General features: G+C 44.3%; 1 protein-coding gene across 1 annotated transcript in view; it reads left to right on the top strand.

Annotated features, from left to right (window-relative positions):
* The first annotated feature begins 732 nt into the window (after positions 1-732).
* Positions 733-27,755, top strand: part of PIK3AP1 (phosphoinositide-3-kinase adaptor protein 1) — a 47,351-nt gene continuing 20,328 nt past the window's right edge. The window contains exons 1-5 of the mRNA XM_068399412.1: positions 733-816; positions 6,639-7,055; positions 23,050-23,198; positions 24,048-24,192; positions 25,757-25,899. Coding sequence (XP_068255513.1) covers positions 804-816; positions 6,639-7,055; positions 23,050-23,198; positions 24,048-24,192; positions 25,757-25,899 — 867 coding nt within the window. The 5' untranslated portion in view covers positions 733-803. The remainder of the gene's footprint in view (positions 817-6,638; positions 7,056-23,049; positions 23,199-24,047; positions 24,193-25,756; positions 25,900-27,755) is intronic.

The raw sequence follows: 27,755 nt of genomic DNA, 5'->3' as shown, positions 1-27,755 counted from the left end.
TGACTGTCTTGACTGGGAAACCAGCTTGTGAGGAATCTGCTTTTGCTTTACTGAAGTGCGTCAATGAAAGACTTTACTGGTTCTCAGCAAAGAAATCTGTCTGAAGGCAAATTGGTGTAAGTGGTTTTCCCAGGTTTGCAAAGGAATAGCCTGAAATAATTATTTAGGCAGAATCTGTTCCTTTCTCTTCAGTGATAAAATTACCTGGAGTCCTACTTTCTGAACTCCAGCAGTGTCCTTCTTCTGCTTATTTCCTGTGTACTCAAACATGAGTGTAGTCATAGGGAAATCTAAGTTAAAAGACTGCATCTTCTAGAGGAAAACAGAATATTGAGTTGCTTCATGCTTTATATGGAACAACTTGGTTTTTCCTAGGAAAAACTAAAACTGAGGAGGAGACAGAAGTCAAAGCGTAAGTTAAGGGTGTGCATAAAGCAGGTCTTGCCTGTTCTCTTCCACAACCGTGGCTCTCGAGTTTCTCGTGACTGAGGATGAGGAGTTTCTGTATCGGCCTCGGCCGTCTATGGAATATAGGGCTGGAGCCAGCTGGGAAAGGGAATGGCTTTCCTACGGCAGGAGAGCCCCGCCGCGTACCTGGAAGGCGATGCGCCGCCGGCCCGCGCGGAGCGGACAGCAGGAGCCGCCCTCCGCCGCCGAGCCCCCCCCGCCCCGGCCGGGCGGCGGGAGGCGGGGCCGCGCGGCGGGACGGAGCGCCCGGACGGGGTCGAGGAAGTGGCCGCGGGAGGGACGCGCCGCGGCGATGTGAGGGAGGGGAGCGGCCCCTTCCCCGCCAGCCCCAGACCATGGCGGGCCCCGGTAGGTGCCGCGGCTGTTCGCCGCGGGAGCCGGGGGGAGCGGCGGGGGCAGGCTGGGGGCGGCGGGGCCGGGCGGGCGCTGCTCCCCGGGCAGCGCAGCCCCTGAGCGAGCTGTGCCCGCGTTGGTGCCGGTGAGCGGGGAGGCAGCGGAGCGCGGCGCGCTGCCCGCGGGTCCCGCCCCGCTCCGCTCCGCCGGCCGGGCGGTGCTGTGGCACGGCTCTGCTCGCCCCTGGCGCTTCTCCGCTGCTGGGGAATGGGGAAGGAGGGTCCCCTCCCCGAGTTTAGGGGAGCCTTGGGGCTCTTCAGAGCAGCGGTGGCTCCTTCGTTCGCAGCCAGGTTGTTGCGTTTTCTACCTTATCTTGCTTCACTTGGCTTGTGCTCAGGGCAGGTGCTGGCAGAGCTCTCCTGTGTCTTGAGTGCACTTCGGGTTGGCAGCTCAGCTAGCTCTGAGGGAGGGTATTCTGGTGAGGAATCTGTCCCTGCTCAGCCTTTCCCACCTTGATGTTTTTCTGTGATGTCTTGTAGAGAAGTCAGTTCTTCCTAAATACTGCTTTATCTCCCTATATTTGCATATTTCCTTTTTGGGGTATGGCTTGATGCCCCTTGCCAGCGGATCACAAACAAACTGAGCTAGGTTGCCATCAATGAAAATGTTTTAGCTTACATATGTGCAGGTGAAACTGGTTAGAATAGAGCTGCAAACTCCAGGGGGAGAGGGGTTTAGCCTATATTGTGTAAGTCTTGCTAGTGCCCAGTTTGCAAGTTCCCCTGCCTGCAGGGAAGTGTACGTGTTTTATCTAAAAAAGGAAAAACGTGCTGTTCTCAGGGTGTGAAGTAATGTTAGTGTTTCACTTGACGCGTGTCTTCTTGTGATGTAAAAATAAGTAAACGCAGGCCTCGGGAGACTTGTGGGCAAAACTACTTTTCTCCTTATAAACAGAAGGTGATTTCACAGAGACTCTTAAAAGTAGAACAACTTTAGGTTCACATATTGTAATGCAAATCTTGTGTTCCTATCACTGAAGTTTGGTTCGTAAAACTTTTATCTACTTTGATTCTGCTATTTCCTCTTGCTTGTTTGCAGCACTTCATTTAAAAGGAACGTTTTCTATTCCAGTCAAAGTGAGAGGTCTCACTATGATGTTAATAATTATAGCATGTGATCACTGTTACTTTGTTATGCATTCCAGCTAGGCAAAGAATGCACTTATTTCCTCATACATCACTTAAATACACACACTTCAGACACTGAAATATGAAAGGTCCTGTGGACTTCTGTTAATGACCCACCAGCAGCTTCTGACACTTCTTGGAAGCACGCTCTCTCTTAAGAATTTGATTATTAAGACACCTTGGGTTGGGTTTCATTTATATCATAGGCAATTGTCTTTCATAGGAAGTGGATCCCCCTCTATCAAGGACTGATATTTTGGACTGCCATATTCGTGTATCCTCCATACACATGAATCCCAATGCAAACTGGTTAACAGGCTACGTAGCAGTTTTTCATTTAGTCAGAATTTGAGTTGAATTTGATCTAGCAGATTTGATCTAGAAGACAGATTTGCTTGCCACTGCATATGATCATCTGAGTTGGAGTAAAGATTTTGTCTGTCAGTTTTTCACCTGGTCTGTGGACAATGAGAAGTCATGGTCTACTTACGAGAGGGATGTGAAAGGTGACACAGAAAAGCTGTGTATTGTTAGAGACCTTTATAGGACACATGAGTACAATGGAAAACTATGATCTGTAAATTGAAAAAGGTCAAACCTTTTGGCTTGTAGGGTGAAATAATAGGTAATAACAGTTGATGACATCTGATTCAAATTCGGGAAGTGTTGAGTTGAGACTACATCTTGCCCAGACCTGATATGCCATCTTCCCGCAGTATTCTTTAGCTGTTTCAGTGGTAATTAGAACCTTACGATATAGCCATACACCACTTTCCCATGTTTGCTCTGAACTCAAAGATTGTCACCTCACTACTCCCAGACATGGTCCAAAGATGAGCCTGATTTATTTGCTTCCTAGAGAGGGACTATGAAGGCATGATATAGTCTATCACTATAGGATACTTCTCTTGCCATGGGCCTTCTGTGATCTTTACTGAATTGCTTCATCCACTTCCATTCTGTGTGCAGTTTATAAGCTAGGGAAAGCTTTGTATCATGTTCTGTCTGTGGGCCTTCCACCTCAGTTAGAGGTCTTAGGCATTTCTACAGTATTAGTTTGTAAATCATCAGTCTTTCATCATTGCTGTATAATGAAGCGTGCAACTAAGCACTGAAGAGGCAGTTACAGCTGGAAGGGAGTCCAAAGGTTATGTTTTATCATTGCAAACTGCAACAGAACTGCACCTGGATGTTTTGCTATGAAATAAAGAGTTAAACATGCCTTGCAATATTATTAATAGTGCTGACGTTTTGTAAACAGAAGCAAAAGTCACTTTTATACCCTAAGTTTACGAATGCAGAAACAAGGTATGTTTAAAATTTAAACTAGATTACACTTGAGAGTGTGAAAGATTTTTGAAATGGTTGGCTGGCACAAATCTTTCTTCATCTCACTGTTGCATATAATTTTCATATCTTTCTCACATGAATTGAAGGCTTCCTCCTGTTTGTTTTTCCCAAACCAGCCTGTTAGATGCATTGTGAAATCATCCATCTAAGGTGAGGGTTTAAAGAAGTAAAATGCTTGGTGTTCACCTAGGGATTTCCTTGTATGTGTACGATAGGCAGAGTTTACGTTGTGCTTTGAAGTGTGCTCTGTGAGTTTTTCTGTAAGTGATGTGTGAAGAGTTGTGGGAAAAACTGCTCGAAACATTCTGTATTCTCCATTTATTACACTTTTCCCTGAGGACTGGACAGTAGTTGGTGCTGCAAAGGGAGGTATTTGGTTAGACAAATAATAGCATGATCCAGAAAAGTGAGTCCTGTGTCATCCTTCTTTTAAAGGGGCATGTTGCAATCAAAACTATTTCTAGATTTTTGTTTTCTTTGAAACAGTCCGGTTGCGGACTTAAGCTGATTTAGCTCTTCAAGACCCACTTCCAGTATTTTTGCTTATGAACTTAGAGAGTTTCCTTGGCTCTAAAAGTGGAGTCAGTAACTTTATTTCTCAGTTCTCGTTTTAAAAGCATTGTTCCTCAGTTTATCCTGGAAGTGTAAAAAGGCTATAGGAGTTGAGGTAAGAGGGCCTGGGCAGAGCTGGCACAGCTCTGTTAAGGGGAATGACATGCTGGTAGAGCAAGTACTATCTAGAGAATCAACATCTTTCCTAAACACTAGGTGAAGTTCCTTCCTACTGGGTGCAGAGGCTGCACTGCTCTGGGTGATGCTGTCTCTGGGGATATAAATGCTGGCAGGGAACTTGCAGAGGGTCTGTCAAGTTTGCATCTTTTGCCTGCATATTGGAGCAGGGAGGCTTCTTGGATGCTTAGTGCCCCTATAGCACAACGCATGTTTAAAAACAATGACTCCCCCACCCTGTGTCCTCTCCAAGCACAGCTGCTTCCTTTCATTGAAAGACTGGAGAAGGGCCTGTTTGCTAACAGGTTTAGTTGCGGAAGCTGTGTTCTTTTTAAAAATGTGTGGTAGGATTAGGTGCTCCGTTTTACAGAATGTTAAAATGCCCTGGAGGCCACTACCGCTTTCCCCAGAGCCCAGAGGTGGGACTTCTCCCAGAGAGCGCCAGGGCAGGACTGTAGGAGCCCCGGGCACACCCCAGAGAGTCGCTGTGTTGTCTCCCCATTTGATGAGGTTGGGCTCAGCTGGCCGTGCTGCAGTGTGTGGGCTCCGTTCTCAGCGATAGTTGTGCTGCCCTTTCCCACTGTACTGCATGTAAACCAACATGTGGCACTGGAAGCAGAAGTCTCTGGTACTACTCTTTCTAGAATAATCTGACTGACCTGAATTCTGCTTGGTTTTCCTGTTTCTGCTCATGTGATTCTATCGTCTTTGTCAGGTGGTGTTCAGCCGTAAGCGATATTTTGGTGATAGTGGTGTTCTCACTGGTGTGAAAGCCATCTTTTTTCACAGCAGTTCTGCACTCTTAGCTTAGAGGTCCCAAGGCTTTGGATCTGTTTGTCTGCTTTATGAGTTTCCTGGATCTCCTCCATTGAGAATGCTGTCTCCTACAAGCTTCCATCTGGGGTTCAGGAGCTGTATTCACACAGAAACATGCAGCCATCCTAGCGAATACTGCTGAACTGCAGTGTCTATGTTCTCCATAGGTAGGGCATCATCCTTTCACTGCTAGAGACTTCCCATTTATGCAGGTAACCATAACACTATTGGTTGAGCACAGAGTGCATCTCCACACTTTACTTCTCAACTGTACCACTTCTGCTCAATTACAATTTAAAAGTTGATGATTGTATGGTTTAGAGCTGGGGCACTGTAGCCTAGACATCATTTCAGCTTCCATTTCTTAATGAAGGTTCTGGGGAAGCTGGCAGAATGGAGTCTTTGGAGGCTGGTCAATTTTGGTTGAATTTTGATAAGGTGACTGCAAAACTGTCATCTTAAATTCTGGTAAATTCACTCTCTGCAGATGCTCTTTTTGGCATGCCAAATTTTAGGCATTGCCTTCTACTTTAATTAGAAAAATCTGCCTTTGTTTGCTTGCTTCTGGATGGAGATGGGTTGGAAATGTTGACACTTTTATAAAGAATCAAACTGGAATTAGAAGCCGACAGTTTGCTAATAAGATGTGAAATGCTCAGCACTGAAATTTACCATGGGACCAGAGCCGTAATCCTCAAATTTGGGTAAACTTCTTCACAGGTCAATGGGAAAGTTAAATTTAGACTTAAAAGTTTTCTTGAGATTGGTGGGAGAGCACTGCATCATGTCATATTGGTTCAATCTGCATGTGATCTTCTTAGCAAGCCGGAAACAGTTTTAAAAGTGCTTTCATTCCAGAGCACAGAAATGCAGGGTTACGTAGGTAGGAGCTGTCTCTGGAGAATTATGCAATAAGTCAACTTTGGTGACTGTATTTTGGGCTGTGTTATGGCCACCACTATTGTATTAGTTCTATCCCTCTAAAGAGAGGGTTTGTCATGCCAAAATGGTTGGGAAACCTTTGTATGACAGTTCTGGGGGAAGGACTCTAACACAGTCTGGCAAAGTATCTGAAGCCTGAATGATAGAATTGCTGTGCTGTGAGCACTGGGGCTGGTGTACCCTTCAGTTGCATGCATACTTTGCAGGCAGTTTGCTTTCTGCTGCAATGAGAGCGAAAGTCTAACGCCATGGAGGCCGTAGTGACTTCCTGTAAGCGTTGTGGGACCTCATGTAAATAAAGGACTTTCTTATTTTAGGTGTGTGATGTTTAGTGTATACTCTGCTTGAGCATGTAATGGTCTGCAGTTGTGTTGCAGAGACCCTATAGTTGCCTAAAATGGTTTCACTTCAAACACAAAGGTGAACTCCCCTTTTCAGGCTAGTTTGTTTTGGAGGTCGGGTTTTTGTGGGTTTTTTTCCTATCAGCATGCTTTCAATTTGTAAATCTCCACGTGTGGTTTTTTTCACTTGAAACTACATAGGAAATCCCCTTCTTCATAGGAAGGTCTTTGCGAATGAAAAAACTACTTAAATTTTAGTGGGGTAAATGCAAGTAGGAGTTCAACCACCCTTAGAATTGCTCTGTGGCTGTGAACACCTCACTTTGGATATATCTACTGTTCTTTTGAAGCGCTTTGGAGCTTCTGATACGAATTATAGGGACAGGTCTGTGGGTTTTTTGCTGTAAAGCTGTGGATCAGTTCTTGCTTTGAATTTAATCCTCCTCCCTGTGATCATCTTGCACCTCTACAGGAATTCCTGGAGGATATGATGTGCTGATCGTGTATGCAAGTGACGCCACTGAATGGTGTCAGTACCTCCAGAACCTCTTCGTCTTTACTTGGCACGTTCGAAAGCATCGGATTCTGAGCTACCAGCTGGAAGGCAAGTCTGCCATCTCCCACCAGGAGCTGGACCTGTTCAACAGAAGTCGGAGCATCATCCTTTTGCTATCTGCTGAGCTGGTGCAGAGTTTTTATCTCCCTCCCATCCTGCAGAGCCTTCAGGAAGCTTTATGGCCCCCGTACAAAGTAGTCAAGCTGTTCTGCGGTGTTACAGACTGTGATGACTATTTGACCTTTTTCAAGGACTGGTCTCAGTGGCAAGAACTCACAAACGATGATGAGCCTGATGCTTACCTTGCAGCTGTCAAGAAGGCTATTTCCGAAGGTAAGGTAGCAGCCGTGGAGTTGCGCTTCCTGGTCAGGGGTTGGAGAAGGGAGATACGTGATATTGTTTATCCTTGTTTTAACACTGGTAACGTGTTTTACTGAAATAGAAAACTAAAGCAAATTGCACAACCCTTGTAAACTAGGAAGTTTTGCAAGCCAATTTTTCTATGCCTGGTCAATTGGTCCCTAATTCAGGAGAGACTACCAGTGACTCACAGAGAACCTCTGAATTTGGAGGTTATCTTAGGTGCCTGGTTTTGAATGCAAATCGAAAATAAAAACTGAGTGTCTTTAAAGTTCTGCCTGTAAATATTGTGCCCTGCAGTTCATTGACCTTAATTGATGGAAAATGATCTTATCCTTCAGACTTAACGCTTCTGTCATACCAGAACCAAAATAAGATTGTCTAATATGTATTCTCTCACACTGGGCCTGAAGTCAGAGATATAACCCTACTGGCAACAGATCAGCTTGTTACCTATGATAGAATAGCAGAGATTAATTGAAGAATTGCACTGGTGGCCTTAAAAATAACTCAGCCAGTCTGAAAGTGGTCACCTCGTAACAAGCACAGAGGACTTACTAGTGCAAAACAGCTGGAAACTACAGAAGCCCAATGTACTGGGTTTTAATTGAGTCTGAAATTTTCTAAACTCTAGAGGAGTGTGTGGTACTCCTTTCTCATAGTTTCTGTTGAAATGGAGGTGGAGAGCTCTGGGGAGTTGTGCTGGTCAGGATGTTTTTATGACATTGCCGTACTTAGGGTCGTAGTGTTCTTTGTCAGCCTTAGCAGGATTGGACTCCTGTGGTTGCATCTTGGATTAAGATTTATCTGTATTTAGTGGCATAAATGAGGCAGTGCAGTCTTCTAGCGTGTCTGGTGTTGTGTGTATAATGGTGCTTTATGCCAGGACAGCAACAGCAATAATCATGATGACAAATTTATCACAGTAAAAATAAATTTTGGAAGTCATAATCTTGGCCAAAACAGTCCCCCTGCAAAAAGATGACTTAGGGATTGTGCTGAAGATGGTACGTTTTAAAAATATGCATAAACTAATGTTTGCATGTTCCTTTCAAACACTCCTAAAATGTCTTGGTTTCCCAATGGATAACCTAGAGCTAAAGTAGGCTGGCTCCTTTGCTTTCAGCCTGGGAGAAGACAGAAAACAGTGGCTGAGCTTTTGTACTCTGAAGAACAAAACTGACCAGAGATTAAATTAGATTTTCTGACACTTTCTGGCAAAAGTAAAAGTTTAGTTACTGTTTTCCTCCAAACTTGGGTCTAGAGCAAGGCACCAATATTTTATTGATTTTAAATATGCTATTCAAAGTTAGGGAGGTTTAAACAACATCTCCCTGGATTACTAGTGTTAATGGTTTTACTTAACACGTTCGAGGACTGTCAGAGTTATTTTAGGCCAGAGTAGGAGTAAGTTCTATTGTAGCTGAAGAGTGTGTGAGAGTACAAAGGGATGTTGATCCTGAAATCTCTTCCTGGAGCCAGCTCTTGCCAGTCTCTTCCAGCTTGCTGCATTCGGAGTGCAGAAAGCACAACATGGGGCAGAAGAAAGACTCCTGCTTCCTGGGCAGCAGGTGGAGCGGGAAGCACGAGTGTCTCTGTTCTTCGTTAGATGGACTGGCTGTAGTGGGAGGTTTCACATAGCCAAGTGGATACCTACTCATGAGAGGCTTTCACCCATCTTGCTTGTTTTGGGTGCACTAAAAATCAAAGAGAGTTTGAGGTGAAGGGAGGGGGACAGGCATGGGAATGGATCAACTAGAAACCACTCTGGATCAACTACTTCTTTCTATAGAGAGAAGCGTTGTTTGTCAAAGGGAAGCACCCAAAATCTGATTTTTATGCTGGGAAAGCATATCTGTTGGCAGCGGTGCTCTGAATGCAGAGCCTTGTCAACTGAAGGGCAGCCTCCACTCTCTTTGATGTCGGAAGCAGACCATGAGTTGTATTAAGCTAACCTGGCCTTTCTTCCTCCACTTCAACTAGTGGTTCTCCACAGGTGAGCTAGCTCTCTCTGTGTACAGCTGGCTGCCCCTTGGCACACAGGGGGCTGTACCTGGGGGACCTGGGTGCTGGATCTTCGTAGCACTTCTCAGAGCCTACCCAGGGAGGGAGCAGAGGTGAGTCTTACTGGTAGCGCTGTGCTGTTTGTCTGAGCAGCCAGGGAATTACGTCTTGCGTGCCTGGCTGTTCAGTGGGCTGGGTGCCATACGTCTATGGCAAAACTTCTTTGGGGTAAGGCACTACAGTCTGACTTTTCACAGTTGGATGTAGAGTCCTTCTCCAGAGGTGTCATCCCTGCTGAAAGTTAGCATGTGCTGAAAAAACCCGTGCTTTAGCTTTATGTAAATGGTGTTTTGAAGGGGAGATTGTGCTTTGGATTTTTGTTGCTGTTTCCATATAACAAAAAAAAAAAAAGCTTATTTTCTGGTTTTTTTTCACTTGAACAAGCATACATTGATCTCAAACTGATTTCAGTATATCTAGAAAATATTTGACTGAGAGAAAAAATGAGATAAAAACAAACTCATTTGCTGTGGAGTCTGCTGTAGCATTTTCAAAATAGTCTTGTACACAAAGATTCAGGATTTCTAGACTTCTGTTACAGTTATGGGAGCCCTACCTGATGTGAGCTGTCAGCTGCATGCAAGAGTTGGGTAATGTCAGGCTGTTTCTTCATCCACATCAGAGTAGTTGCCAAGTCAAGCCATCCGCTGTTACGCTGACTCTGTGAAGGAAGAACCTACTTGAGACAGGCTGGTTTCATGGTAAAGTATTTGGATGAATGTATCAAATCCTACCTCTGTGTGGGAGAAAAATGACTAGGTGACCTCTTCCATCGTGTGATTCTACAGACCAAGTTTTGTGAATGGCCTCAAATGCAAATGTTCTGATGCTTCCTCCAAAGAGAAGACAACCCCAGGTGTACACAGTTCCCTTTTTTGGGTGAAACTGAAAACTTTCTCCTTGGTAATAAAAAATTAGCAGCTGCCTTATAGTTTGGTTGCAGCCAACCCCAGCATGTGACTTAAAGTAAGATTGTTCGTGACAGCAGACCTCTGCCGTAGAGAAACACAGCCTGCGCTCTGCTCCTAGGACATCGTTGTTAGGATTTTAGATGAAGGCTTTGAAGTCAGGAGCTCTTAGAAGGTCTCAGTTAAGTCCATTCCCTACGGCAGACTGTGAACTTTTCCTAAGTAAGGCAGCCCTCAATTCCTACAGCACTTAGCAGATGAAGTTTATGACCATATTTGAAATTATTTGTCTGTGTGTCTTCTTCTGGGACGTACTTCTCTCCACACATGTTCACCAGTACTTCTAACAAACAGCAGTGTCAGCACGCATTGAAAAGCTAATCCTGATGCAAAAATGACCAAGCTTCAGCTTCCTAATAGCTGAATTGTGAGCTAGTGGAGCATATGACACAGGACATGGAGAGGGCAAATACCTCTCCAGAGCCTGCACTCTGGCCCTGCTCAGGCTGTGCTGTTGCCTCTAGTGCAGCTGTTAGGCTGTGGTTTGGTTAGTGCATCATGGGAACATGACACCCCCAGACATCACATGCTGAAAGTTATTTTAATTTTTATTAGTTTAGTACGAATTCAGAAAAGGGGAAGCACTCATCTAGCCTTGTTGAGAACTAACTGTGTGCTGACACTGACTCTTGTTCTTTTGTAGATGAGGCATTTTTACTTCTATAACTTCTCAGCCCTGGCAAACTACAGAGGGCATGAAGGTTTCCATTTGCAGGCACTCCTGTTATCTGTGGGGAAGTTTTTCAGGCTATGCAATAACTGTGCTAAGGACATGGAAATGCTCAGGATGGCACTGTACAAGCCAGCTCAGGTCCGGCAGGGTATAGTCACCAACCAGGGTGCAGTGACCAGCCTGCTACTTAAGCCCTCTTGTCTGGCTTGTAATACCACACCATGGTGTGCTGTGTGTGTTGGGCAGCTGGGAGTCTGCTGCGCAGTTGGAGTCAGTGACCTTTCTCTTCCTCCTGTGTTCTCAAAGCTCAGCTGACATCCGTTTTGTATTATGCACGTTTCAACTGCTCCAGTTTTATTTCAACCCCTACCTATGTGTTCTTGAAAAATTTCAAATTACCTGCTTTAAAAGTTGATGTTTCCAAAGCATTTACTGATTAATCAGTGGCTTTGAACTTTCTGTACCCAAGCAGACTCTTGCAGGGAAAAACCCAGGGAAGTCGACATCTGCCTGAGATTGCTAAGGTGATAACTGAATGTAACAGCAGCTGTGAACCGTGCTGTTGAAGGACAAGTGTAGCCTTGGCTGAGCAGAGCTCTCATGCAATAAAATTGACAAGAACGAATGAAAGATCGGTACCAGCAAACCTCTTGCAAAACAGGAGAGTCAGAAGTGGGTGTAAGGAAGTATGTGGTGAATATGGAGGACAGTGGGCAGTTAAAAGGAAGATGAGAATTTTGCTGGAGCCCTGTAGATGAGGAAGAGCTGGAATGTTACTCCACCTAGTGAAGGGCTCATTGAGAGATGCCAGAGACCAAGGCTTTTGTTGGGAGGGAAATGGTATAACAGAAACTGCATAAGCTGTTATTGTTCTCCTTTACCTATCAAGGAATTAAATTACCTTCCTGGCTTTCTTCTGTTGCACTGGTGAAACTACGAATGAAACTTGAGAGCATATCACAGTATTATTCAGGTTGGAAAGGACCTCTTGAGATCATCTAGTCCAACCTCCCTGCTCAAGCATGGTCAGGTAAAGCAGGTTGCCCAAGACCACATCCAGTCAGGTTTTGAACGTCTCTGCAGGTGGAGGCTTTACAAACTGAGCAACCTGTTCCAGTGTTTGACCACCCTCAGAGTAACAGTCTTTTTTTTTGTTCAGATGGAATTTCATGTGTTTCAGTTTGTGCCCATTGCCTCTTGTCCTGTCAGAGAACACTATGGAGAAGAGTGTGGTTCCCTCTTTTTCATTCCCTCCCATCAGGTAAGATAAGATCCCCCCGAGTCTTCTTTTCTCCAGGCTGAAGAGTTCCAGCTCTTGCAGCCTCTCCTCATACGAAAGATGCTGTGGTCCCTTAATCATCTTTGTGGTCCTGTGCTGGACTCAAGCTGTAAAGATAAAAGTAACCTTGGAATAGGCTGCTTGGAGTTTGAGGTCAGGTTGGACAGATACATGAGATGTTCTCAAGTGTGTCTCAACCCACTTCATGAAGTGGTTGGTGGGAGGGCTATGAAGTGGTAGTATGTGGGAGATTCCCTTCAGCCTGACACTTCTGTGCTAATTTGATTGCTAACTTTTGCTAATTGCTGCCATTTAGGGCTAGAGCCCTAAATTCACAATGAATTTTGAAGTTGGGCAGGAGCTGCTCTCCTGTTATTTTGGGGGTTAATGATAAATGATCTGTTCAGTGGTGATACATAAACTAGTATTTGTTATGTATCTCGAGATTTCTGCTGAAAGGCAGGTTTTTCGTGCAGTAGCTCATTGGCCAGTAGTCTTTCTGTGGAAGGGTGTCCGAGTTTGTTCACTTGATTGCTCAGACAAGCTCCATGTTAGGTCTTGATGCGCTTATGACCTTCTGCTTTACCGTGTAACTGTTTCAGGACACAAGCACCGTGAAATCCAGTGTTATCTAGTATGTTACCCTTATACTTGAGATGTCCTGAGGAATGACAAAGCAAATACCATAACGTAGAAGAATAGTCTATGGCTTTTGTGGATAAATTTGAACACTCTTTCCTTTCTTTCCTCCCCTTAAAAATATGTTAACTCACATTAAGTACTTTTAAGAGCAATTTTTCACTAGAAGCCACAAAAGCCACCAGACAGTCACAGAGCTGCACACTTTAGCATAGGACAGTGGTGATCTTATCTCAGTTGCCTACTACAACAATTCATTGAGGTGCGGGTGCTTTGTACTGTATAGTGGTATTAGTAACTATTCCTGACAGTAACAGCTGCTGTATCTGTTGTGCTGTGTCTGTTTCTGACAGGTAGCACTTCAGTCAGGACTAGTCTGTCAGCCTAACACTGAGACTTGCAGGTGAGGTAGTAGTGAAGGGGATGCTATAAACTGGGAACTGCAACCCCCCTCCCCGCAGAGCCATTCTGTCCTGTGTTGGGAACGTGTTCCTACAAGAGGGAGTGCTGTAGTGTGATTTCCAGTGCCTGTGGAGTTTGCTGTTGCATGCGGAGGCAGAACAAGACCTGAATGTTTTAGCAGCTCTTCCTTGTGCTGCTTGTTAAATTTCATAAGGCATGGCCATTGAGGAACATTGGATGCAGAAAGTAATCCTGCTAGGAAGAGGCATGACAAGGCCAAGTACTTTATGGGAAGGTTGTGCCACCCCCTTAAAGGATACATCCGGGAAATAAAGCAGCCAAAAAGAGTTAATTTGACATCCCAGGTCATCTTAGAGAAGGGTCATGAAGCTATGTCAGATCAATGCCTCTGTGAAACTGCCTCCTTAATCTTTGGCCTTACAGTAAATGGTGCTTTGGGACCTGTTATGTTGCTAGAGAGCTAATACTGTATCTCTGAGGCTCCAGCTTGTGAGCAGACCCCAGTTCATGCAGCTCTAACTTACTGCAATGTTCCTCTAGCCCTGCTGGACTCTCTTTACTTGTCTGTATGAGATCCTAGATGGCATCCTAGCATTGTATTTTCCTCACCAGCTGATCTCTTCAAGCCCTCACTGTGGTCCCACATCCTCACAATGTTTCTGAAGAGTTTCCAGTGCTATGCATGCAGTTGCCATTCTCTGCAAGATCCATTTTGGCCCTTAGGAGGTTCTAGAAACTGCAGATGACTGTGCCAAGTTTGTGATCTCTGCTTGCATCTTCAGAGTCTGGATATCAGAACTACAGTAAAGGGAGCAAGCTGGAGGTAGGAGGGAACAGGATTCAATGTACGTACCTAAAGGGACAGAGAAATGTGAACCTGGGGACCATTTGGTGTTTACTTCTGGCTCTCAGTGCTCTGTGGAGGAATACGTTCTGAGTAGTCCTATCTCAGAGAATTACATCCAGCGTACATTTCTGCTATCTTGTTGGAGTGGCCTTGAAGACATGAGGTAGCATGATTATCTACTGTACTGCAGTCCTCCCTCCCTCCCCTGCTCCTTTTTTTCCCCCTCTTTGAAGGGGCAAAATTAAGTGAATTCTTGAAACTGTATTTTTCTCTGTTATATTGTATTGAAATAGAAGATACGCTTCTTTGACCCTGTTCTTTGAAGAGGAACGGGTGAGGTATTAGTCAGTCCTCTGGGTGCAATGAGTCCGCTTCATTATATGGGAGCTCTGCAGCCTGGCTGGTTCTCACTGCCTGTCAGGGAGAGGAAACTGTGATGCTCTTGCACAGGAGTTAAGGTTGAGAGAACATACTGGTAGCACGCCCTTGCTTGCAGATGTTAGTATGGTTATAAACGACTGATGCTGGAAACGCAGAGACTTCAGAGGGCTGGTTAAAGCAGTCAGAGAAACCTTAACTAAGTCCCCAAGTGATATTGAGAGAAACGCCTGAATGTCCTTATCTATCTGGAGCAAATGGGATTGAGCAGTTGAAATGGTCTTCCCAGCTGCAGGAGGGGTGCATTGTTTGTCGTCAAGGTGCTTCATAAAGTCCCAGTTTGTGCACATGAAAAGCAGTACTTCATGGCTCGTCTTTCATGACAGTATGATATTCCAGCAGCGTTAGCATAGGTGCGTACTAGCTTTCTAGACAGAGCCGATGAAATGATAGCCCGGAACTAGTAAAGTAGAGAAACTGGTGTGGTTAGGAAGCATTGGGCTATAATAGACTTCAAGCACATTGCAAATACTGATCATATTTCTCTGTAGCTTATAGTTCTGATAATCTCCCCACAGATTGCTTTAAGGTAGTGACTAAGCCTAATTCTAAGTATCTGCCAATGTGAATTGCAAGGCTCTGAAACACCTGCTTAATAAGAGCCCAGTAACCATCACTGATGGCTTCTTCCAAGTTTAGAACAGCTGAAGTCATTTCTGCAAAATCTTTGCAGAAGTGTGTGGTCAAACCAAAGATGCTTTACAGAGCAGGTCTGAAGAGGTGTGTGGGGCAGACTTCAGGTTGTTTCAAAGACCTTTGTTGCGGTCAACAACCACAAAAAACCTTGGACAGTTTTTTTGCTTCTAGGGTTGCATTTTGTAGGATTTTCATGGCTGTTCGTTATTACCACAGAAAACTTTTGATGCATTTTTCAGAAGTGACTTGAGAATAACAATGGATCTTGAGTTTCCCAGGGGGAAGTTTCATCAGTGGCATAGGCTGACCTTAGCATGGACTGCTGCAAAAGAGAGGGGTCTGCCTCATTCTGCATCTCTCATCTGGCTGGATGATCTGGTGTGGCATTGGACTGCAAGGGTGGTATTCCAAGAGAGACTATTTGAAGAAGAGAGGGCAGGACTGCCCTTTCAGTAGTAATGTGGCCTGAGATCTGCTGAAGCCAGTTGTAGAACCACATCTTCAGTCAAACAGTGATCTCCTCGTGGGATATTTCCAAAGCAGCTACCCAGCTCTCTTAGGTGGAATTCCAGCTTTGTAGGCTTTTATGTGGATAGTCTTTTCTGTCATGCAAGTGTTATGCATTGTGCTTAAATTGAAGCAAGGAGATACTGCAAGAGGAGAGATAATTAATCAGCAAGTTGGATGTTCATGTTTCTTGCATGCGGTTGCTCAGGAAGACTTGAATCAATGATGGATGTAATGTGATTCTTGGCACCCTCAAAAATCATCAGCCATGCTTTGTAGTATAAATAGGATTACTATGCTTTTTCAGTATGTGTTGTCTCCTCCTGGCACAGGTGGTTGAAGTGAACTATTCCAACCTCTCGTTCTTGAGATTGTTGTCTGGGTGGCCAGAACTCTGCATTTTCCTCAGAAGCTCTTTCCCATCTCTATCCTGTCCCACTGTATCCCAGATAGTTCTTTAGGTTTATACACTTAATCCTGTCACAAGTTGACCACTAGGCCTGTGAGACCCTCAGGCTAACTGAGAGCTCAAAGAATTATAAGTTGGCTTGCAGTTTCTGAACCATAATAGCCAGGCATGCTTTTAGCTTGAGGCAGGCAATGTGCTACATGTTTGCTTGAACCTTAGTGAAAGAACTACAAGCTAAATGTACTTTGCATTTGTAGCACACTCTAGACATGCTCAGATAAACTATGTTATCTCCGTGTTATAAGGGGGACTCTGCATTTCACCCCTGAGGTGGCAGCTACTGACTTTGCCGTAGGTATGAGTGAAATGTATAAATGTTCCTCATCCTGAAGTTCAGGGACTGGCAGCTTAGCTTACATCTCCGTTGTCAGCTGCTGAAGCAGAGATCCTCATCCTGCATCTCGCTGACGCAGCCAAATATGTGCTCTTTTCCACTGGTTCTGCTGTGTGGGCTGTAGCCTCTGTTGAAAATAAAGACAAGAAGGGGAAACAGGAAGGGGAAGGAGGGCTGTGGTGGGTGCAGTTGTATTTTAAACTGCTATAGCTCTTTCTGTTGTGAACATCTGCCTGCAGATGAATGCACAGATTTTTTTTTTTTTTTTTTTTAAGCTCAGCAGATTCACTAAGCCAGGATAATTTACTAAGCCAGGAGTGAGGTGTGCGTTTGAGCTGAAACAAAGTCTCTTCTGGACAAGTAACAGCTCTGTAGGGGCAGTATTAGTACTCGTGTGCTTTATTAGGTAATGGAAGAAGACATTTCTTCTTCAGGACTGTGCAAGGTCATCTGATGAGGTTTCTAAGAGCAGAATTTGGCACAATCTCAGAACAGTATTCTGAGGGGTCTGTATTTGGGAAATGTCTATCTGTTACTGGGGTTGGAGGGAAACCTGTGCTGGATTCGGACTGTGTGCTTTCCCTGAAGTCTTTCACGTTGCAGCTATAAGAGTCACTGTTATCTCAGGTGCATCCAGTTGTTTACATTAAAGGTCCTGCTCTCAGCTCAGGGCTGCTTGTGAATGAACAAGAGCTGTTAAGTTTGAAAGAGTTTTGCAGGAAGTCACAAGTTGCCATTTCCTCTTTAATCTGTGATAGGTTTACTGTGTGTTATCTTGTCATCTTAGGGAAATTGCTGAGCTTCTGTGAAACTTCCCTGTGTTTAGATCTTTGTGGATGGTGTCTTCATACAACCTGCAGCTTTATAGATCAAGAGTGTACCTTCCTCAGCTACTGAAGAAGTGGGGGCTGCAGACCAGTCATCCCAAACTGAACTATAAGAGCCCATCCAGCAGTCATCTGCAGTCAAGGCAGAGGAGACTGAGAAGCGTTGCTGGGGCAGATGATGTGTGGTAGGCAGTTTCCCAGCTGTTACTTGTGTGGCATATCCATGACAAGAATTCCAGAGGCATGTTAATCCAGTTCCCATTTCCATCCATTGCTAATGCAGGAAGGACTTCCCATCTGGGATTCCTACCTGTGCTTCTACACATCAGAAAGTGTCCTGTGAGGTGTGGCAGTTATATGCATCACTCTGATCACAGTTGCTTTGCAGCTGACTTTGCCTCCTCAGTGCCATTTCTCATCTGACATTAATAATGAGTACAAGGAATAATTAAAAGCTGAGCCCAGCCCAAGCAGCCAGTGGAAGTTACTGGTGACATTTGTCCCTAAACAGGAATATTCCCACAGAGGGTACCTTTGATCATGTGGGTTACCTTCCTGTTCTCTGCCAATTCCTCACCTGCTTGAGGTTTTTATTTTACCATTCTTTTCTAATGTCTGGTATTTTTTGTATTTTTTCTTCTTGCTTTCTCTTCAGTGTCCTCTCTACTCTTGCGGCTTTTTAGACTTTCCTTTCTTAACCTCACTGTTTTCAGAACTATGTGCTGAGTTTCCCGTTCCTGCAACCCAAGTATGGTATTCATTGGCCACTTTCTCATCCCTACCTTCCAGTATTTACAGGAGTGACATGAAGTTGCCCTTGGCTTTGTAAACAACTTTTGGTGACTCAGCTTTCTCCATATCCTTTTTGTTTCAAAGATGAAGTTATAAAATAACTTGGAAGCAGCACTTGAGAACACTGAACCAAGAAAAGTGAACAGATTCATTCACTTGGGTTAAATTTTCATGAAGATCATGAAAGCCTCTTGCACTCCACTGCAAAGACATTTTTCTCCTTTCGGTTACATGTCTATAGTTTTAAAGTATAACAAAGGATACTTGTTCCTTGAAGTTTGGATGAGATGTGCTTTATAGAGGAACTGTGGAGTAACGTATGTTTTTGAGTATTAAGGATATATATTGTCTTAGTAGGTTACAAAGGTAAACACAACTTACCTTCTGGCTTTTCACGATTTGCTGAAACATGGGTCCTGTCAACAGGTCTCTTAATAACCCAGTTGTGTTCTTTGTAAGGATACAGCTTCCCTAAGGGATGCACAAGTATGTGTGCGTGCATTGGCTCAAGCAAAACTTGGCATAGTAAAATACAGCTTGTTTCCTCGATGGAGGATGAGAACTAGTTTATTGTTAACTTCCAGCTTCCCAGGACAAATGAAACGTGACCACTTCCTTTGTAGAACTGAAGATCTGGTTTTAGGTGCTATGCTTGTAGATGAGCTGCTTGGAGAGGAGGGGGGAGATGTCCCATACTTTATTTGTTCTGTATGGACAGTTTTACAAAGTCTTACATTTTCCTGTGTTTTTTTCTTCTCACCTGCTGCTTTTCTGCATGCTTCTCTCCACTCTGTTCAAAGGGGAAATGTTGCTACAGTATAACCCAGTTTTGAGGGGTTATCACAAGATGTTTCACTGCTGAGTATGTATCTCCTTGATAAAGCAAGGGCTCTGAGGTTAGCATGATGAAAGATAACTTTCCCTGCTTTCCCTGACTACATTGTCAGTACTCTGCCTGCTTCTTGCAAAAGCAGCTGTGTTGCTCTGAGAGACTTAATGTCCTTGTTTGCACTTGGAAAAGGAGGCTGGCCAGTTGCAAGCTTCAGGTGCTAGCAGGAACTCTCTTTGAGGGCCTTCCCTCTTGCTCTGAGTGTACTGAGGTGAAAGCCTGAGGCCTCATGAGAGCTAGTTGTACCAGCTGGTGAGATGGTTGATGGACAGAGTGGGAAGTGTTCACAGATGCCAGCAAGGGGATAGTCTGCACATATGGAACCTATAGGGACAAGCTGTTGCCCAGTCATGCCATTTGCATTAATATCTGGATGACAGAGTGGTCGGGACAGGCTGCTGACTCCTTCCGAGCGTTCACGTGTCCTGTGGTGTAAGGGCTGACTTCTGAGAAACCACAGCTGTCGGCTCCATGCCGATAGCCTGCCAGCTTCGCCAGGAGGAAATGGATGACAGAGCGAGCTGCATGCACTGTACTGCAACAGGTCAAAATAACTGGCTGCTTCATATTAGTTTCTAAAGCTGCTAAATGGCTTGTGAAGCGTGTGGCCATGCCTGCATTTTCCCTGGGCTTCTTCTGGGGGTGAGTTTCTGCAGGGCAGCTGTGGGGGGAGCCTGGCACGGCAGGTGAGAAGGGGCCGGCGCAGGGCTGCTCTCTGTAGCTCAGCTACTGACGCTTCCTGGAGGGGGGCATGTTCTTCAAGGGGAAATGTGGTTGGGTTTCTTGGACCGCATCTCCTCCCCTTGCTGCTACGCTCACAAGTATTTCACAGACTGTCAAGCGTGGCCTGAGGTAGCCTTCTTTTAAAGGGGAACAGAAAGGCCCTACAGTCAAGGCAGAGCCCTTTATAACCACGAACTGTTGACCTACAGCAGCTGCTCATGGAGAAGCTCAATTCAGGTATTCACTTAACTTTCTAATGAGTCTGTTAATGTCCTCAGTGATGGCCTCTCTAGCCTGGGTATAATTACAATGATATAATTGCTGAATCTGTGTATGCAAATGGGTTGTCATTACTCAAGTATCTCAGTGGGAAGCCTGATCTAACAACATGTCCCTTTAGAGCATGGGTATTATTGAATCTAATGGGACGGTTTCCTCTTCCAGTGCTTGCACGTTCACAGGTCAGTAGCACATGACTGGAATTTGCAAGATGACCATCGCATCACTTCACTGCTTATGTGGGAAGTTGGTAATTTGCAATTTTGGAATTTTCTGAATGAAAAAAACAGATGAATAACTCATACCCGAAACTCCAAGTGCCTGTTCTGTCAGCTGTTAATCCAATTACTGATTAACATTGCTTGCATCTTCCTGTATTACCTAACAGCTCTGTTCTTGCATATGACCTCTGTGCAGTCAACTCTGTTACAAGAATGCGGAAGTGCAAGACAGGATCAGACAATGCCAGAACTTCTTAAAAGCTCAAGTTATTCTTTATCTGCTAATTTGTTTCTAGTATCAAATAACATCAGTAGAGCAGAGAGACCAAGGCGTTTGTTCTCTCCATGCTCCCCTCTTATCCTTGCTTACTGTAGATGTTGTAGCTGCGATCCACAGCTTTAGGTTTCATTTTCCCCTGAAATGGACCATATGTTGGGCGAGTGAGGTACAAATTACCACACTTATGGTTCCGTATTGGGGTCAGGATGATGCCCTTAGTGTCAGGATGCTGGCAAGTGTCAGCTTGTACATACGTTGCAGGAACATTAATGCTTTGCTGTAATTTGGCCATTATTGGCTCTCTCTTATCTGCGTGGAGCTTAGTCTTTCTGATTTAGTCATATTGGAAATAACCAACAGAGATTGCAGAGACACTATTCTAGTAACACTTGCGTCTTCTCCTCCTCCCCAAAAGACATGGTGTCTTGCTCTGCATATGCCAAATGCCTGACATGATAGTTATCACGTAAGGGAAGAACATGGGACCAGTGCTTTATTTTCTTCTGTGCAGCTGGGCAGCCTGGCACTCCCAGGTGGGAGCAGTCCACCTTTCTCTAAGGAAGCATTCCCAAAATTGGGGTCTGGCTCTTGCAGCTGATGACTTTAGACAGTATCAATTAAAATATTGAGGTAAGGAATTTAAAACCTCAGTCCATTTTCTATAATAGTTAGTACCACTGTCTGAAAATCCAGAAGTACCTTCAGTACATAGCCTTGTGTCAAAGTATTTCTTAGTTAAATCTGCAGATTTGTGTTGGTGCAGTATTAAAATCTATTTGCTAAATTACATGTACTGTTCTAGGTTTGTTTAAGAAATGTCGATGTTGGTGGTGATGCCTTACTTGAACTTTATAGAGCTGCAGATTTTTGGCTGTACTCTTTCTACAGCAAAAATGAAAGCAGCAATCTACTTGTACTCGTGTGAGTAGGCTTATTTGCCATGTGGAGTGATTCACATACTTGAAGTTAAGCGTATATGCGCCACTATTTGTGACAAAAATTCCACCTGAATGATTTGCTAAAACTTTGTGGCTTAAAACCTGTTTCCTGAAAGCAAAGTTGCATTCATATAATTCATAAGATCCCATTTAAATGCGTAGAATATATTACAAAAAAAAATGTGCATGACAAAGAATTTCAAATACCCTAAGTTTAAGTCTCTGGTAATAATAATAATGATGAAGAAGTCTAGATTTAAATTCCTGACTGACTTCTAGCTTTGCTGTTTGAAACTAGCAGGACGTGAACTCCTAATAGAAACCTGCTTTAATAACTTTGGCTCTCTTGATTTGTGGAAGCTTGATGTACCCAGAGGCTGGGGAATTCGGAGCAAAACCTGGACTGTTGGCACCATCGCTGTATGGATGCCACAGATTAGATGGTGTGGTTGGTCACTTAGGTCTTTCTCATCAGGACTGAGCATTTTAAATAGAACCTTTCTTACTAATACAAAAACGCTGCCAGTCCAAATCTGAGATTTTATCTAATAAATAATTTGTACTGCTCTTTACAGATGTGTTTTACAGTAAGTAGCAAATAACAAATAACTTCCAAAATGTTGTCTTAGATCCTTGACTGCACCACAGTTTTCCAAGGTTTGGAAAATTTTGGCCATGGGAGATAAGTGTTTTAAGAATTCATGCTAGTTTTCCTACAAGGGGAAGTCAGTGACTTTCACCCCATGTTTTGGGAGACAGGGGAAAAAAGGTGTGAATCATGGGAATCACGAGGCAGAAACTAGATAAGAAAGCGCTCTCTACTAAGTAGATACAGAATCATCTGTTGTTTCCTTTCTCTAGTTGGGAAAAGTATTTCCTGGCAGGGGTAGGAGATGTGTAATCTATTTTAATTCTTGCTAGGTTTTTTTTTGCAGCCAGTGACATCAATTAAGTTTGTTTGCTCTTCCATAAATATCCATGCTGTTACAGAGGAACAGGAATGAGAACATTGTTTTATACACACAGATTGTAGGGTTACAGGTGTTTACTTCTACTCTTGGGTCTGTTTGGGTAGAGTACTGTTATTCTTCAATGCAAAGGCTCTGGCGCGTTTCAATTTCACTCTTGTGTAGATACAGGAGCTTATAGTTCTTGCTCAAGGGACAGGATCCCTTCAGACTACTGCCTCATATTGGATTTTGTCGACACAATAATGAACTTGGGAGTTGGGGTGAGCAATATAAGCAGGGTCCAAAAAACTAAAGATACTACTGAAATGAAAGAAAAGTTGGTTTTCTTCATTTACTTTAGGAGAGGAAGACTAAAGGCTGCTTCCCATCCTACAATGTACTCAGAGCGCAGCTGGAGTCAGACAAGTCCAGTTGCTGATCATTCTTATATTAGACATTGATGTACTAATTTTCCTATCTAACATGAGAACGGACTGTCCATCTCAGCAAAGAGTGGCATTGTTGTTTGTTTCATAAGTATGTTCAGTGCTACTCCAGCCCTTTTGTGTCTTTGTGACTATTCCACAGCAATCCTCTTAAGGGAAGAAAAAAAAGAGGAAGCTCTGTAGTTTCCCTTTCTTCAACTAGATCCCCTTTTCTGACCATTACTTTAAGAAGAATAGCAAGTTCCACCCCACGACCCCCCTGGCTGTTTCTCAGGATGGATGTGTATGATATGCATTTTCAGCAAAGGGGAGTGACGTAACAGGACTCTGTATGCTTTATTTTAGACTCAGGCTGTGACTCTGTGACTGATACAGAAACAGAAGACGAGAAGAACCCAGTTTACTCCCAGAGACTTGCCATGAGTGAAGAACATGGATCATCCAAGAGCACCGGGGACCATCCAGTGGCGCAGCCTGACCGCATACGGTGTGGGGTACTGTATGTCCACTCCTTGGGCTACATTCTTAGTGTGGGCTGGTGCAACCCATTATGCTGCTCTGTAATGGACAGCTTTACAGGCCTGGGAGTTAGTCCCTAATTCCTTTTCTGTCACCTTCCCTCTCAGCCCCCTGTTCTCAATGTCTCTGTTTCATGAGCTCGGTTCCCTACGCCCAGAAGTAGCTTGATAACATGCAGTGCCCAGAGTTGTCTAGGCTGCAATGTCACTTATTGACAGATTGTCTCATTAACATAGCTGCTTGTCTTGTGTGCTGTGAGGCAGGTTCACACTCTTGACTTCCCATCTTCCATTCCAGTGAGATTTAAGGGTGACAAGTGGAGTAAAGTGATTGTAATGAACCAACTGATTCCACAGCCTGGATACAGTCTAATACGACAATTCTGGTGCATGTCCTGCAAGTGACTCCAAAGATCTTGGATCATGGCTTCCTGTCTGGAAAACAGCATTTCTTAGTATAGCATCCCCTCAGATGGAAAAAGTCTAAGTTTCTTCCTTTGTTTCTGTTTAGAACGGTGCTGTGCTGCTTGAGGGAAGAGACTGATAGAATTAAAGCTAAATAATTTTATAAATCTAGCTGATAAATCTGGAGTTTTATCAGGTTAATGCATGTATTTATGCTGGTGCAAGCTGTAACAGAAGCCCACCTGCCCAGTTACTCCTTGACTGGAAGATGCTTTTGAAATGATCCATTCAGGACCGTGAAAATGACACGTAATAATTTATGGGTTAGTTGCAATGACAACAGAATCCCTAGGAAAGAGACTTAACAAAGTAAGTGTTCTTAAGTTGTGAACCTGCATGCTGTAATGTCTTTTCTTTCAGGTGCAGACAACAGTTTATATTATCATGAAATGTAAACTAGATGGCGAAGTGAAAACTGAAGTTGAATTCTCTCCAGAGAATGCGTCATCTGTACGTGTGGTGGCCGAGATGGAGAATGAGTACACAATCTCTGTGGAGGCTCCAAGTAAGCTGGGCTGAGATTTTTACCCTCTCCTCCCCGCTGTTGCTTCCTTTCTATCTCAACCTGCCTGTCCTGAAAAGTGCCAGAGGGATAAGAGTAAAGGTTGCAATGCAGGAAAACTTGAGGCCAGGAAAACTTGAGCTTGCATTCTCATCTGTGATACTTTTGTGATGAGGAACTGAGACAGACTGCTGCTTGGGAGCTCTGTTTTCCCCTCAGCAGTGGCAGGGCTGCGGTGTGAAAACACCTTACTGGGAGTTCTCAGAGCCGATTGCAGCTTGTAAAGCACTTTGAACTTAACTGCATGTTATAACCACCACCATATTAGCATTGGCAGGGCACCAAGAGAAGGTAGGTAAGTGCCAGTAAATAATTGCATGACTATAAAAGCATGTTCTTAATGTGTGAGGATCTGCCTGTGATCAGAGCTGAAACTATTTATCCTGGCTTGACTTTTAATTTAGATATGTTCTGTCACTCTAGGTATTTACATTTACAAAACTGTAGGTCGTCTAAACTTCAGGTTCACTAAACTTTAGGGGCAAGATTTTGGAGCCTTACAGATTGATAGTAGTTTCCCAGCATGATTTTATTTAATCTACTTTGGTCTGTCCTCTTGAAGAGTCATTGTGACAGCTCTGAAAATAGAGACTAATAGTCATTATAGCAACTCCCATAAAGTCAGTGAGGTGGATTGATTTAAAGAATGTGACCTCACCCACATAAAAATATTCAACTTAATCTGTCTTAAATCAAGACTTATAATTTAAACATGGACCTGGAAACTAACTTGCACTTTGAATTATAAACCTGACCTTCACATTGATGGGGAGTACAACTATGTAAGTTCTGCAGTTTCTAACAGTAAGAGAAATATATTTTTAATTCCTTTTGCACGTGACTGTAACTATTTCATCATTTCCTGAGTTGTTAACAGCCAATCATATATACAAGGAAAGATTAATTTCAGTGGGATTCAAAATATTTGTGTTTCAAAGAGAAAGTTCAGACCTATGAATGCACACTGAACAAAACATCAAGAATCTTCCAAGGTGCAGGCAGGAGATAAATCCTGTGCGTGGGTAAAGTTGCAAAGCTGGAATTCTTTTATTTCATTCAGAGACTAGTGAGGCTGACAGGTGTTGCAAAATCCCTAGTGACTTTTTTGGTTTCTCTCCCCGTCTTCCCCAGCTCTCATATTTTATGGCACAGTTTAGAGACTGCTCCAGAGAAAGCCACAGGTGGAGAGATGTGAGGCTTTCTAGTTTGAGGTGGTGTACTGTTGACATTAGTGGTCCAGACTACTGTTAGCAGAGGACCTAGCATGTCATGGGTGATGTGCATTGACATAGCTATGAAGAAGGTAGTTCCAAAGTACTTTCCTACCTTGTGCTCAGACCAACATAATCTCCTTTTTTTCATGACTCTTCATGAACTCAATACAACATAAACTGTTTTGGTATCCAGCTGGCAGTATCTCCAAATTCCTCCTATCTTCAGGGCATTTGATGCAAACTCATTCCCATTGTTCATTCTTAATGGTGATTTCTTCTCTTTCTTTTCAAAGATTTAACCTCTGGGACAGTGCATCTGCAGATATATTCAGGGGACTTGATGGTGGGAGAAACAAGTGTCACCTATCATACCGACATGGAGGAAATCAGCAGTCTGTTGTCTAATGCAGCCAACCCGGTACAGTTCATGTGCCAGGTAATGACTCTAGCAAACAGCTGCTTTGGAAACCAGCTCTTTCAAAGGCTAGACAAGTGGACATAAGCAGAAGTGCTTGCTATGAAGTAGCTCTTCTGAAATGAAGAAATGCAAGATTATTTAGCGATTTTCACATAACCTTAACATCCCCTTTTAGTGAAAGCATGGGTGTTTTTTCTGTCTCTGGAGAAAATAGCTGGCTAAGGTGACTCAGGCTATCCAACTAACAAAAAAAATGCAGTCAATTAACACTTACAGAATCACAGAATCACAGAATGTTAGGGATTGGAAGGGACCTCGGAAGATCATCTAGTCCAATCCCCCTGCCGGAGCAGGATTGCCTAGACCATATCACACAGGAACGCGTCCAGGCGGGTTTTGAATGTCTCCAGAGAAGGAGACTCCACAACCTCTCTGGGCAGCCTGTTCCAGTGTTCGGTCACCCTCACCGTAAAGAAGTTTTTCCTCATATTTATGCGGAACCTCCTGTGTTCCAGCTTGCACCCGTTGCCCCTTGTCCTGTCAAGGGATGTCACTGAGAAGAGCCTGGCTCCATCCTCATGACACTTGCCCTTTACATATTTATAAACATTAATGAGGTCACCCCTCCGTCTCCTCTTCTCTAAGCTAAAGAGACCCAGCTCCCTCAGCCTCTCCTCATAAGGGAGATGTTCCACCCCCTTAATCATCTTCGTGGCTCTGTGCTGGACTCTCTCTAGCAGTTCCCTGTCCTTCTTGAACTGAGGGGCCCAGAACTGGACACAATATTCCAGATGCGGCCTCACCAGGGCAGAGTAGAGGGGGAGGAGAACCTCTCTCGACCTGCTGACCACACCCCTTCTAATACACCCCAGGATGCCATTGGCCTTCTTGGCCACAAGGGCACATTGCTGGCTCATGGTCATCCTGCTGTCCACTAGGACCTCCAGGTCCCTTTCCCCTACGCTGGTCTCCAACAGGTCTGCACCCAACTTGTACTGGTACATGGGGTTATTCTTGCCAGATGCAGGACTCTACACCTGCCCTTGTTGTATTTCATTAAATTTCTCCCCGCCCAACTCTCCAGCCTGTCCAGGTCTCTCTGAATGGCTGCGCAGCCTTCCGTTGTGTCAGCCACTCCTCCCAGTTTTGTGTCATCAGCGAACTTGCTGACAGCGCACTCTAATCCCTCATCCAAGTCATTAATGAATATATTGAATAGTGCTGGTCCTAGTACCGACCCTTGAGGGACTCCGCTAGACACAGGCCTCCAACTGGACTCTGTCCCATTGACCACCACTCTCTGGCTTCTTTCCTTCAGCCAGTTCACAATCCACCTCACTACCCGATCATCCAGATCACACTTCCTCAGTTTAGCTGCGAGGATGCTGTGGGAGACCGTGTCAAACGCTTTACTGAAATCGAGATAGACCACATCCACAGCTTTACCATCATCTATCCACCGGGTTATGTCCTCATAAAAGGCTATCAAGTTGGTTGAGCATGACTTCCCGTTGGTGAATCCATGCTGAGTGCCCCTAATGATCCCCCTATCCTTGATGTGTCTAGAGACAGCACCAAGGACAAGTTGTTCCATCACCTTTCCGGGGATGGAGGTGAGGCTGACCGGTCTATAGTTACCCGGGTCCTCCTTCTTGCCCTTTTTGAAGACCGGAGTGACATTCGCTTTCCTCCAGTCCTCAGGCACCTCTCCCGTTGCCCACGACTTAGCAAAGATGATGGAGAGTGGCCTAGCAATGACTTCCGCCAGCTCCCTCAGCACCCGCGGGTGCATCCCATCAGGGCCCATGGATTTATGGACGTCCAGATTGCTTAATTGGTCCCTGACCCAGCCCTCATCTACCAAGACAGATTCC

This window comes from Nyctibius grandis, chromosome 4, assembly GCF_013368605.1.
Source record: "Nyctibius grandis isolate bNycGra1 chromosome 4, bNycGra1.pri, whole genome shotgun sequence".
NCBI classification, from domain to species: Eukaryota; Metazoa; Chordata; class Aves; order Nyctibiiformes; family Nyctibiidae; genus Nyctibius; species Nyctibius grandis.
This window is presented reverse-complemented; position numbering and strand designations above follow the sequence as displayed.